We start from the raw sequence: 14,380 nt of genomic DNA, 5'->3' as shown, positions 1-14,380 counted from the left end.
TTTGTTATTAAGTAACAACAAATGAAATAATTATGTTGTATACGAAACTACCTACTTAACGTTACATAATTAAATGAATTCAAAGTAGCTCATATTTTTATCCCTTTATCTATTTAGTTGTATACAAACATTTATACGTTGTATAGGCACAGAACACAATTAACGATCTGAAGTATTTACATTTACATGTATAATCGATCAACTCAATGCTGTACGATATTTTGCGCAGATTTCATATAAAAAAGAAAACAATAAGGCTTCTTATCACACGTTAATTTGCAAGTGAAAGAACCTAGTCCTTATCGTTTGTGTTTTTAACTTTGAACGTTAAGATACTCGTAACAACGCTGATAAAGGAATTTCTTGGTTGGCTATTAAAGCACTTTGTTGTTTTATTAAATGTAATAAATGGCATTGAAAAAGAATTGATGCTAGTCAAAATAGGATCAGTCATTACATTAATTAACTCTTTTTATCAAATTAACTTTTGATTCTTCCCTTGAAATAAATTCCTCTATTTCTTTGTTGTTACTGTATTGCAGGACCTCTTCCGCTTTAATTCGGTCAAGTCGTGTTACATAGCTTTTACCCGCCTTAATAAATTTATCGACACTGATCTTTTCCATTATATCCTGATACCGCGAATACACTCGTTCAGCGGCTATGTAAGCGTTCGATGGGAAAATCGTAACCAATTCACCGCTGAATTTCTTTTTCTTCGCGATATACTCTACGTATTCAGGTAATGTAGGATATTTCTCGGAATCGTGGACACATTTAATAAAGAGATTGTATAAAGACAAAATTTTATCAAATTCCAATGACTGCAATGTTTCATAGATAATTTTTACCGTATCTTTGTTGTCGTCGTTACTGATAACTACTTTCTTAGTGATCTTCACTAACTCCGAGTAAAACGATTTTGATTGGTCAATGGTGAAAAATGGTCGGAATGTTTTTTCGCACATTTTAAAGTTAGGTGTACTATTTGCGGAAAGATTCGGATCGTCTACAAAATGCATTAAATGCACATAATCGTTCAGGTGAACTTGTTCTTCAATTACATCGTCACACAACATACCTTTGTGGCTCAATTTCAGGTAGTTGAGCTTGTTGAGATTAGACGGATGTTCAATTTCACTAACTAGAAAGCCGTTTATATTTTTGAATATTTTTTCTAACAGATAATAAACTTTTTCTCCACGTGTTGGAATTTTCTTCAGAATCATAACATGCCTAATTAAATCTCTACGTGGTACAATGAACTCTAGATCTAAATCATATTTAAAATACTTCAATATTTCTATCATACTGTTCGCTACACCGTAATGCATCCTCAAACGTTCGTGCATGAAATGTTGAGGGTCGTCTTTGAATATGACTGACGACAGCTCCACACAGTACCACAACGCGGACAGCAGCGACGTGGTTTCCGGGGGATCCAGTGGCAATGATGACAGTCCAATTTTACACTTTGCTCCACTAATACGTCGCATGACGTATTTTTTTAACTGTTCAAGTACATTTTTATCCATCCATTCCTTATTTTCACAATTTTTCCACAGCACGAAATATAATAACCCAATATTGTAGTTTACCTTTTTTGAATCAAAGTATGTCGCCGACAAAATATAATCGTTGTATTTGTCAAACTCATCAGTATCTATCAACACAAGACCACCGTGAAACGGTCTGCGCGTGCGTGGCTCTGTCTTTACAGGGTTTTCCAATAATTGCTTGTATACATTCAAAGTATAAAAGTAACCTATTGACTCACTTATATCAGGGTCATTCAACAAAAACAACGGACACTCCATCGTCGATTTAAATTTGTTGAAACTCGCTGGTGATACTTCGTCCGATGATTTTGTTTTGTGAAAAATTATTTTGTCCAGCAAACTGAATTCCGTTAATAATATAACAGGTATACCTTTGTCGTCGTACAGAATAATGTCAGGAAATTCAATTTCTTGTTCAGGTGCAAAGTTAACATCAACGATCGGCTCTTCTACAATAGGAGTTTCAAATTGCGTATCAAATTTTAATGCGTCAAATGAATATGACTTTTTGTCGTTGACAATGTAATTAATCAAAGTTGATATTGACTTTTCAACTTCAACTTTTGCACCTTGTGATGAAAAATTAAGATTTTGATACCAATATGTATTGCAAAATTCGGTCAAAAACACAGTTCTATCCATTGTGTTCAGATTGACTTTGCGTTTTTCCGAATCCGGTGCCAGCTCTTTAAACAGACGATCTCGTAACTTCTTCAATTTGTCTATTTCTTGTAGAGCAAGACCATCCTTTTTGAAGTTGTTGATGTACTTCAATTTTATATAAGACTTCAAACTTTCTTTTTCGGTAACGAAGTTACTCAAGTTGAGTTTGTCGTAGTCATATTCTTCAGAAATATCAGTATCATCAAGAAGCTCGTGATTACGATAAATGGAGCAACGGCTCTTTAAAAATGACGCAGCGACGGAAAGATCGATCTGACTCAAATCTTCATGAAATGCATGGAAAACAACATTTTCATACCGCATGTCAGCATTTAGATTTAAGCATTCGTTCGAACTTGCACCGAAAATCAACCCATCTGTAATAATATACAGCAATGCTATTGTGCTGTTATCGCCATCAATATTATGTTTTATCCATCTTATTATCGTTTCTGGCAGCGTGTTGGATCCATCACCGATTCTTTCTTTATAAGTATCAATAATGGTTTTTTCATTCTCTTCAGTACACTCGTGGCCCCAATGCAAATAAATTATCCGAGACTTTTCGGACTTCTCAGCCTCCGATAGCTTGTCATTAATTTTCTTGATGTCGCTTTTGAATTGTTCTAAAGTCTGCAAGCCACTGTCGTGATAAAAGTCGACTCCATCAGTCGAAACAGAAAAATCTTTTGCGTAAATGAAGTAACGAACCATTGTACTTTACTGCACAGGCTAGTAACACCAACTTAATTTTTGCACAAAATTATGCAATATCAGGTTTTTTTGATGTCCTGTATACCGTCCCACTGTGCAGAATTTGTCCAAAACACAGTTAGATGAAAACGAAATATTGATTGAGCACGTATGACTCACGGTATAGGTACATAAACTTTGCACAAAATAGTGTATACTACTGAACAGCTGCAGCGTGCGTTCACAATGCCGGCGTGCCGGCGACTAATCTGTGTCTGTCTGTGCCGGCGCTGCGGCTGCGTTGTTGTCTGGTTCTGGCCGCGTTAAAATACGAGTAGTGCAGGATAAACCGCGTCACACATTGAGCTATAATATATTATTTATATTGATATAATAATACTGAAATATAATATCCAACAAAAGTATCATATCCTGCAAAAAAAACTAACATTTTTTTTAAATGAGAAAGTGTGCGAAGATGTTTGAATATTTTAACCAGATTTAGAAGAAACTTGGTAGGTATACAAAATTAAAATAGGCAAAGATCTGAATTAACACATATAATATCCCGTTACTTAATGCATTCTCGAGGGGTAATATTATAGTTAACTTTAAAGAATAATAGAGGGCACTGACCAAGAAACTTGCAGTAGGTACCTCGACTTTTAAAATTAGTGTAGTGGTAACATTGTAGTAAGTAGAGTAAACGTTGGGGATCTTTCACAAAATTACCTTGAGAATTTAGTAAAATCCCGAAAGTTCAATTCGAATGCTAATAATAAAATAACGTATTAGAAACATAACCCCACGAACTTATCAAAGATGACATGAAAATTGATATAAAATACAAAAACAGCGCGAAATATCATAAAAATAAGTGACGGCAGAAAATAAACATTCAAAATGCAAAAATAAGAAAATGCCTGTATCATGATATACTTATCTATTTACATTATTTACTAGAAAATAAGGGCTACTTGAGTTTCATCTGTAATATTAAATCAAACGTACGTACGTTTAGTTGAATGAAAATTATTTTTATGATGTTATCATGTTATGTACATATGTTGTATATAAAACCATTTTAGATAAGGAGTGTTCTGGTACAAAATCTTGATATTAATTATTATTTTCGTTTTACCAATGAAACTCATGTGGCCGGTATTTCCTTTTCAATACAATACAATATAATACTAGGTTAATTATAAAGAGCTCAGTGTGTAGTATCTGTCAAATAGCATTGAAAATATACCGTAAAATGCCTAGCGATACTAAATATTATAATTAGCTCAGTGTGTGAGGCGCTTTAAGTCGTGGGGAATTCGGCGAATTGCATGACGTATACTTTACTGATAGTGTTTTTGTTGCTACGGATATAAACACCTAAATTTTTTGTTTATTTTTGTTACTTCGTATTGTGTGATTTCAGTTCGACTGCCGCCAGACCAAACACACTCATCAAAAATAACTTTTTTTGCTGACTGTACTTATTGTTGACTACTAAGTACAGTCAACAAAAGTACTTGCATTGTCACCCAAACTACATTTGCATACCAAATTTCAAGACAATCCGACTACTTAACTGGAAGTTGGTCGAATTTAACTTGATTTTGCTTGCTTTTAATTACAGACAGACAACAGGACAGGTGAAACTAAATAAAAGTTTTAAAGTGCCTAGGGATATTTTTAATCCCTAGAGAGTTTTGAACATGTCAATCAGGCATGTTACTACTGAGTCATAACATCAATTTTGTCTAGGGATAATGAGTCCAAGATTTTTTTATGTATGTGTTTACGCGAGCGAAGCCGCAGCTAATCACTAGTTATAATCATGACTATGACTGTAACGGCGGCCATTATTGCTCAATATTTTTATCTACAGGGATGTTTTGAACTGCAACTTGTTGCTTGTGATTGCGACATCCTCCGTCCTCTGTGATGACTGGGAACTGCTTGCGCAACAGATAAAATAAATCACGCAACATTGCGCAACTTTTTTTAACTTTATAATAATTAATTGAATCAGGTGTACTTAACTTACTATACAATACAATGACTCTTTACTGTACGCCACAAATAGTAACACACAAAGAAAATTACCTACAAGGTAGACAATAGGCGGCTATATCCGCATAAAAGCGATCTCTTCCAGCCAACCTTATAAGCTACCTACCTACATTCTTCTACCTTCCTATATTTATGCCACTCGTTTTATTTCCGTTTTGTATACTTAGTGTAGCACTAAAATGTGTCACTACCTCGATACATATTATCAAAAGTTTTCATGAAGTCCTAACACAATTTGATTAACAGACATTATTAGATGCTGATAAAAAAAACCTTAGGCCAAGAGCGTGTCGGACACGCCCGAAATAGGTTCCGTAGCCATTACGAAAAAATTAAGTAATATTTTTCTAATGATTTCGTATTTTGTACGGAATATTCCAAGTTTAGGTATATTTTATACCTTGGGCTGCTATTTACTCTTAAACTACTAATAATTCTCAAGAAAACTTAAACGTTATAGTTTTCCTTGTAAGTTTGATATACTTACTACCATCCTGAATTTTTTCAAATTTTTCCACCTACCCTAAAAAAACTTTATAAGAATTTTTTATTGTACCGTTTTGTCGGCATAGTTTACATATATATCCGTGCATAATTGTACCTAACTTTCCAGCATTGATAGTCCCTGAGCAAAGCCGTGGACGGACGGACAGACAGACAGACAGACATGGCGAAACTATAAGGGTTCCGTTTTTGCTATTTTGGCTACGGAACCCTAAAAACCTACTCAAAAAAATAAATAAAAATGGAACCAACTAGAAAATCCTTGAAAATATTTTTCTAGGTACCTGCTAGCTCGAAGTCAGTGACTCAGCACGACCCAGCAGGAGAGATTGAAACCCATGGTATGTAGGTGAGGTAGACGACTATTGTTCCACTCCTGCTGGCTCGTGCGGTTCCATTTTTTTTTTTTTTTTTTATCGGTTTTCTTTTTTTGTTAATTAAAATTTTTCTTTATTTCTCACTTTTTAGTGATTCGTAGCCAAAGTACATCTCACAACGATTCCGTTGTTTTATAACAGAGTTCCGTTGCCTACCTTCTAGCTTCAGCATCAGATCAGTTCGAAAGAATCATTAACTTAAAGCTTCTTCTTAGTCGCTTATCTCTAGGTATATTAATCATTATCGTTTATAGATGAGCGCTGCGAGCATTATTTAGCTTTGACGAGTTCCATTGGTCATATACGGTCTTCTTCATCAGGTCCAGGTTACCAAATGATACTTTCTGAATGTAAATGCTCATCTTAATGCTAAAAAATGCCAAAATCGCCATAGGTGTGCCTATGAAATTTGAGGTTAACCCTCGATTTCCCTAGGATCCCATCATCAGATCTTGACTTGGTGGCAATGGGACCACCTCAGAAGAATATTCATCATCATCCCAGCCTATATACGTCCCACTGCTGGGCACAGGCCTCCTCTCATAACAAGAGGGCCTCCTCCTCTTGTTCCTCTCAGAAGAATATTCTTTTGAATAAAAAAAGAATTTTGAAAATCGGAATAAGGGCGAAAAACGTGAGGACAAACAAAAGGGTTATTGTTTTATTGGAAGTACTTACATAGAATTGAGAAAATTTTGTAAGTCTTAGATGGGTTAATAAAAAACACTTCAAAAAATAGTTCAGTTGTTTTTATTTCTTAATTATAAACAATTTGTTAGAAATTGTAATATTTCAAATTAAACACATACAACGAGATCGCCAAATGTACTTAACCATTAAAACTACAAAATAGATCAAAAAAGGAACCTACAAAGAGCAAAATAAACATTCGAAACATCATCACGAAAATTCCTTAAATTATAACTGTAACTGAACGGCTTGCCACAGTCTTGGATAAGAATATTGAAACAAGACACTTCAACAATAATTACGAAACTATTAACAGACCTATACTTGGTTTGGATAGGTATTTAACCAAATGTAAACAAATTTCCGCTGCCAGATTTGGTATAATCAAGGATTTTAAACATTTTAGTTATCTATCATTGTAATACAAACTAGACTAGTGTATTTCTATACAGGCGTGTAAATGTTTAGATAGTTTAATGAGGGAATTTCAATATTTAAGACACCAATTGACGTTGTTTTGTTTACATTTAGTTTAAATACCTACCCAAACCAAGCACAGTCATCTTTCAGAAATTCATTTACTTACTGTCGCTGATTTTAAAAACATCGTAAAGATTTGTTAAATATCTCGAAAAATACCTCTACTGTGAGCGATTAATCTAAGTTTATTATTGATCAGAACAACTTTTTTTAAATGAACAATGATAAATATGAACATTAAATAAATTATGTTGAATAGGTACGAAACTAACTAACGTTACAAAATTAGCTGATACTTAATGGTTTTATTCAAATAACCTCTACATAAAATAGGAATGAAATACAATTATTGATAAAAAGCTTTTAAATACATTGTACAACGGACCAATGAAGTGCTGTATGTACCTATGTAGGTACCATTTTTGTGCAGTTGCCATATCACAAAAGAAAACAATAAGGCTGCTTTTCGCGTTAACTTATAAGTAAAAGTAGTCTTTAATATTTTAGTTTGCACAACTGATTTTGAACCTTAGGGTACCTCGTAAAGGCTTTTCTCGGTCGACCATATTTAAAAACAATTATATGTTCAATAAAACGTGAAAAATTTGGCCTTGAAAATAATTGATATGACATTTAAATAATATTCAATAATACATTTTAATTGACTCGTTTTATCAAATTAACGTTAGACTCTTCCCTTGAAATAAATTCGTTTATGTCTTTGTTGTTATTGTATTTCAGGACCTCTTCCGCTTTGATTCGGTCAAGTCGTGTTACATAGCTTTTACCCGTCTTAATAAATTTATCGACACTGATCTTCTCCATTACATCCTGATACCGCGAATACACTCGTTCAGCAGCTATGTAAACATTCGACTGGAAAATCGTAACCAGTTCGCCGTTCCATTTCTTTTTCTTGGCGATATACCCCACATATTCAGGTAATGTGGGATATTTCTCAGAATCAATGACACAGTTAATAAAAAGGTTGTACAAAGACAAAATTTTATTAAATTCTAATGAATCCAATGAATCATAGGTAATTTTTATCATATCTTTGTTGTCGTCGTTACTGATAACTACTTTCTTAGTGATCTTGACCAACTCTGAATAAAACGATTTGGTTTGGTCAATCGTGAAAAATGGTCGGAATGTTTTTTCGCAGATTTTCAAGTTAGGTGTACTGTTTGCAGAATAATGCGGATCGTCAATATAATGCATTAAATGCACATAATCATTCAAATGAACTTTTTCTTCAATAACGTCATCACGTAACATACCTTTGTGACTCAATTTCAGGTAGTTAAGCTGGTTCAGATTAGACGGATGCTCTATTTCACTTACTAGAAAGCCGTTTTTATTTTTGAATATTTTTTCTAAAAGATAATAAACTTTTTCTCCACGTGTTGGAATTTTCTTCAGAATCATAACATGCCTAATTAAATCTCTACGTGGTACAATGAACTCTAGATCTAAATCATATTTAAAATACTTCAATATTTCTATCATACTGTTTGCTACACCGTAATGCATCCTCAAACGTTCGTGCATGAAATGTTGAGGGTCGTCTTTGAATATGACTGACGACAGCTCCACACAGTACCACAACGCGGACAGCAGCGACGTGGTTTCCGGGGGATCCAGCGGCAATGATGACAGTCCTATTTTACACTTTGCCACACTAATACGTCGCATGACGTATTTTTTGAACTGCTCAATAACGTTTTTATCCATCCATTCCTTATTTTCACAATTTTTCCACAGCACGAAATAAAATAAGCCAATATTGTAGTTTACCTTTTTTGAATCAAAGTATGTCGCCGACAAAATATAATCGTTGTATTTGTCAAACTCATCAGTATCTATCAACACAAGACCACCGTGAAACGGTCTGCGCGTGCGTGGCTCTGTCTTTACAGGGTTTTCCAATAATTTCTTGTAAACATTCAAAGTATAAAAGTAACCAATTGACTCACTAATATCAGGGTCATTCAGTAAAAACAACGGACACTCCATCGTCGATTTAAATTTGTTGAAACTCGCTGGTGATACTTCGTCCGATGATTTTGTTTTGTGAAAAATTATTTTGTCCAGCAAACTGAATTCCGTTAGTAAAACAACAGGTACTCCTTTGTCGTCGTCCAAAATAATGTCGGGAAATTCAATTTCTAGTTCAGGTGCAAAGTTAAAATCAACGATCGGCTCTTCTACAACAGTAGTATCAAATTGCTTGTCGAATTTCAATGCGTCAAATGAATAAGACTTTTTGTCATTGACAATGTAATTAATCAAAGTTGAAATTGACTTCTCGATGTCAACTTTAGCACTTTGCGCCGAAAAATTAAGATTTTTATACCAATCTGTATTACAAAATTCGGTCAAAAACACAGTTCTGTCCGTCGTGTTCAGATTGACTTTGCGTTTTTCCGAATCTGATGGCACCTCTTTAAACAAACGATCTCGTAACTTCTTCAATTTGTCTATTTCTTGTAAAGCAAGGCCATCCTTTTTGAAGTTGTTGATGTACTTCAATTTTATATAAGACTTCAAACTTTCTTTTTCGGTAACAAAGTTACCAAAGTTAATTTTGTCGTAGTCATATTCTTCAGAAATATCAGTATCATCAAGAAGCTCGTAATTACGATAAATGGAGCAACGACACTTCAAAAATGATGCAGCAACGGAAAGATCGATTTGACGCAAATCTTCATGAAATCCGTGGAAAACAACATTTTCATACCGCATATCTGAGTTTAATTTCATGCATTCGTCCGAACTTTCCCTGGAAATCAACCCATCCGTTATAATATACAACAATTCTATTTTGCTGTTATTGCCATCAATATTATTTTTTATCCATTTAATAATCGCTTCGGGCTGCGTGCCTCCACAAGCCATCCTCTTTTTATAAGTATCAATAACAGTTTTTTCATTCTCTTCAGTACAAACGTGGCTCCAATGCAAATAAATTATCCGAGACTCTTCTGCCTTCTCGGATTCTGATAACTTATCGTTCATTTTCTTGATATCACTTTTGAATTGTTCTAAAGTCAGCAGGCCTCTGTCGTGATAAAACTCGATTCCAATAGTGGAAGACGAATAATCCTTTGCGTAAATGAAGTAACGAACCATCTCTCTGGATTTCAATTTACTTCACTGGCAACAATAACTTTGTTTCCGCAGTTCGCACAAAATGATGCAATGTCGGGGTTATGCAATTCGGCAGACACTGATTTGGTTCAAATGTGTCTATGATGTATGACGCACGGTGTAAACAAGTCCTTGAAACTTTGCACTGAATACTGTTTGATGCTAAACAGCAGCGGCGTGCGGCGTGCGTCCACTATGCCGGCGTGCCGGCGACTGTGTTGTTGCTGACTGCAATACTGCATGGCCCTATAATACTACGAAGTGCAAAATTCGAACTTATCTTGCCGTCCCGCTGACGCTTATGTTATTTAATATGAGTGAGAGGAACGGAACGATACAAACTTCGATTTTCGAATTTCGTAGTAGCCCCTCGATAAGCAGTTGGGGATTTCTGCGAATTTGTATGACGCAATACTTACTGTTATTGTATTTTTGTTGCAACGGATAAAATAAAATATTTTTGTTACTTGCTACTATTATTGTACGTTTTGAGATTATAAATTGGGAAACTTAAGTACTTTATAAAACCATGGTAACCTAGTGGTTTGATCTATGGTATGTCAAGCAGAGTCAAGCAGAGTCGTGGGTTCAAACCCGGGCTGGTACATCTGAATTCTTCAAAATTTATGTAATTTACCATGAGTTTTACGGGAAAAGAAAATATCTTAAGAAACCTGCACCACCTTCTAAGGAATTCAAGTGTTTGCAGTTCCCTATCAGCACTGGGCCCGCGTGGGAATTACTTGTGGCACTTATCGCTAAACTTTATTATCGATGATAAAATCATCTCATCGAACAATTATAGTAATGCACATTATATCAGATTTAAGGGCATTTAATTTGTGTGTTATCACAAACATTTGTTGCTGGGTCATGGTAGTTTATCTATACATACCAATGAACTAAAATAATTTCTTGGCTCACCCGCGACCTTATTATGATAGCACCTCCACACTGTAAGAACACACACAAATCACACAAACCTCCACCACACTACACTGACGCTACCAGTTGGACTAACAAACCACAACAAACGTTTGAATCTTTCACTGTACTTAACTCTCTAAGTACCCACCTATATTTTTTCTCAAACAAAACTATCCACAAAATATTAATAAATTGCAATCGTCATAAAAACTACCTTTAATTTTTATTTATTTACTGTTAAGGCGAAGTAAGGTGTTTTATTAATCCTAACTGTTATTGCTGAAATTAGACCCAAGCCGTAGTAAGGGAGAAGATACTAAATTTACCTGTTCATTAATAATAGACCCCATACTGTTGTACCTAATTATTTCCATGCATTCCAGACATCGAGACAAAACCAAAATACAACAATAATCTCGTCTCGATGTTCTGGAATGCATGGAAATAATTAGGTACAACAGTATGGGGTCTATTATTAATGAGCAGGTAAATTTAGTATCTTCTCCCTTGCTACGTCTTGGGTCTTATTATAATTACTTGGGGATGTAAATTAGGTACGTAATAAATTTTCATGACGCCTTTTGAGAGGCGCAGAAGCGGTGTAGACAATCTAGCTCTGCCTTGATCAAGGCAAGGGCTAGAGCCCTCGCTGGTTATAGGTACTCGTTACATAAGCGGGTCGGCATACATTGGAAAATGTCGTTAGACTACACACATACATAGTAGGTACTCTAGGCTGGATTAGCCGAACCAACAAGTGCAGTAATTGCTTTAAGTCGGCTTTGCTGAACAACAAATCCCGTCCTCCCTACTGCTCAACTAGGTTTGCTCAACCAACGACTCGACTGGTATTTTTAGCAGTGGTGAATAAGGGAAATAACTACTGCCGAACCAAAAGTGCCGACCCACTTAGGAGTGTATAATATAGCCTTGATATTAGGGTTCTACTTTGGGCACAGAATAAGTAATAGTACAGTTCTTTGGTACAGGTAAGCAAAGCAATAGTACAGTACCTACAGTGCTTTGGGATGAAATAGTATTTACAAATTACTGGTAGTTCTTTGGCTCGTAGCTCTATAGAAAATGAAAGGGTTCTGTATGGGAACCACATGGTACCTAACCACGATAAATTTTCTTAGAATCTACAGTCTGAATCACAAAAAAAACAAAAGTGGGGCTGTTGTCTACACCAGTATTTGCGTCATTAAACACTTGCTTCGAAACACATGAAATTAATAAATAAATAAAAACTTTTGTCTGCAATTCCGTGCAAAATTGCCGTATCTGAATATTTCTATATAAACCATATGCTGCTATTATTCGACGCAGTCCGTAAGGTGCGACAGGTGTTAATATGAGAAGTTATAAGTTTCTGATCTTTTTGGCTGTTTTTCTTGTGGTAAAATACATTTTTAATATTAATAATTTAATTAAATATGTTAATCATTTAGTGTGTGTTGAGACAAAACTATAGGTTTTTGGTGAGAGTTTTAATACTACAGTGTTCTTAAATTAAGACTATTAAAATTAATCGTAAGTTATTAGTCGTTTTCAAATGATATCATATCACTTCATATCACTAAATATTTTACCACCGACGATAAGGTACCTTTTCGAAAATATAGTGATTGTACCAACTTTTTGCTAAACGTTACGTTGAATTTTAAGACTGAAAAAACTAGTTTTTTAAGATTTGTTGAGTTAATTTGGTCTCATTGGGCTATGTTTTAGCGTACTAAATATAAACGTTTGCTGATTTTGACTGTTTAATTACATTAAGATTGGTTTTTTGGAATCTTTTTGTATTTTTTATTTCAATTCCAAATTTTTACTTTTACGGTCATCCCGTAAAACCTAAATTGAAAATACAAACTGAAATATAGATGCACAGAAAAAACAGAAAAATAAGACCATCACTGGGAATCGAACCCAGGTCCTCGGTAATCCGTACCGCGTGCTATACCGCTACACCACTGATGGTCAACGGTACCGACACGAATAAAAAATACAAAAAGATTCCAAAAAACCAATCTTAATTTGATTGCTTAGTAACGATATCTCTTGTCCGGGTGAGCGGTTAGTTCCAATGGAGTGCCGAAAAAAGTTTCTCGATGAGGGCTACGGCATAGATGTCGCTAGCGTCACTGCTTAAGTGACTAAGTAAGAAACAAACAAGCTGAGATATGAGGTGCATAGGGGAAATTCGTGTCGGTACCGTTGACCATCAGTGGTGTAGCGGTATAGCACGCGGTACGGATTACCGAGGACCTGGGTTCGATTCCCAGTGATGGTCTTATTTTCTGTTTTTTCTGTGCATCTATATTTCAGTTTGTATTTTCAATTTAGGTTTTACGGGATGACCGTAAAAGTAAAAATTTGGAAATGAAATAAAAATACAAAAAGATTCCAAAAAACCAATCTTAATTTGATTGCTTAGTAACGATATCTCTTGTCCGGGTGAGCGGTTAGTTCCAATGGAGTGCCGAAAAAAGTTTCTCGATGAGGGCTACGGCATAGATGTCGCTAGCGTCACTGCTTAAGTGACTAAGTAAGAAACAAACAAGCTGAGATATGAGGTGCATAGGGGAAATTCGTGTCGGTACCGTTGACCATCAGTGGTGTAGCGGTATAGCACGCGGTACGGATTACCGAGGACCTGGGTTCGATTCCCAGTGATGGTCTTTTTTTCTGTTTTTTCTGTGCATCTATATTTCAGTTTGTATTTTCTGTTTAATTACATTTGTAAACCACAAAGTTATTTTTGTTAAAGTATTTTTTTATATAATAAACAACGTTAACTCAAAACGGAGTAGTTCTTATTTAGTGTCCAATTACGCATAATATTTTTTCCTTCGATAAAATCCAATGGAAATATACTATAAATAGAAAATTAAGTAAAAAATCCATCAACCTTTTTTTACTTTATGCACTTTGGCAAGGTAAACTATAGGAAAACAGTTGTCCAATTACAAAATTGTTCTTGAAACCTGAAAGCTCGTACAATCTACTCCTCAAATAGCGTGTTATCTATGTAACTTCCAACAACAACATACTTTTACTGGGTGTATAAGTTTGAATTCAATTATCTCATAATCATCTGTTCTGGCTTTTGAGGTTCAACATTTTTTTTTTAAATATCTATTTAACCTACGTTCGGTTCGATAGCTAAATGTATGTAGATTATGGGGATATCAATAACTCAATACCGACAACAAGGTACCTTTTCCCAGATAACGCCACATATAGGTACTGTAACTAGACCTATTTGAA

At 34.9% G+C, this 14,380-nt stretch overlaps 2 protein-coding genes across 2 annotated transcripts; both read right to left on the bottom strand.

The window, feature by feature from the left end:
* On the bottom strand, positions 1 to 3,201 carry LOC141433548 (uncharacterized). Its single transcript, XM_074095633.1, has one exon. It carries the CDS (start codon positions 2,934 to 2,936, stop codon positions 459 to 461), a length of 2,478 nt encoding a protein of 825 aa, XP_073951734.1. The 5' UTR covers positions 2,937 to 3,201; the 3' UTR covers positions 1 to 458.
* Positions 3,202 to 6,597: 3,396 nt separating this feature from the next.
* LOC141433547 (uncharacterized) lies at positions 6,598 to 10,386 on the bottom strand. Its single transcript, XM_074095632.1, has one exon. The coding sequence runs from the start codon at positions 10,163 to 10,165 to the stop codon at positions 7,691 to 7,693; it is 2,475 nt and encodes an 824-aa protein (XP_073951733.1). The 5' UTR covers positions 10,166 to 10,386; the 3' UTR covers positions 6,598 to 7,690.
* Positions 10,387 to 14,380: the final 3,994 nt, after the last annotated feature.

This window comes from Choristoneura fumiferana, chromosome 12 (genome assembly GCF_025370935.1).
Source record: "Choristoneura fumiferana chromosome 12, NRCan_CFum_1, whole genome shotgun sequence".
In the NCBI taxonomy this organism is placed as follows: Eukaryota; Metazoa; Arthropoda; class Insecta; order Lepidoptera; family Tortricidae; genus Choristoneura; species Choristoneura fumiferana.
The sequence above is the reverse complement of the archived record's forward strand: the minus strand, read 5'-3'. Positions and strand labels throughout refer to the sequence as shown.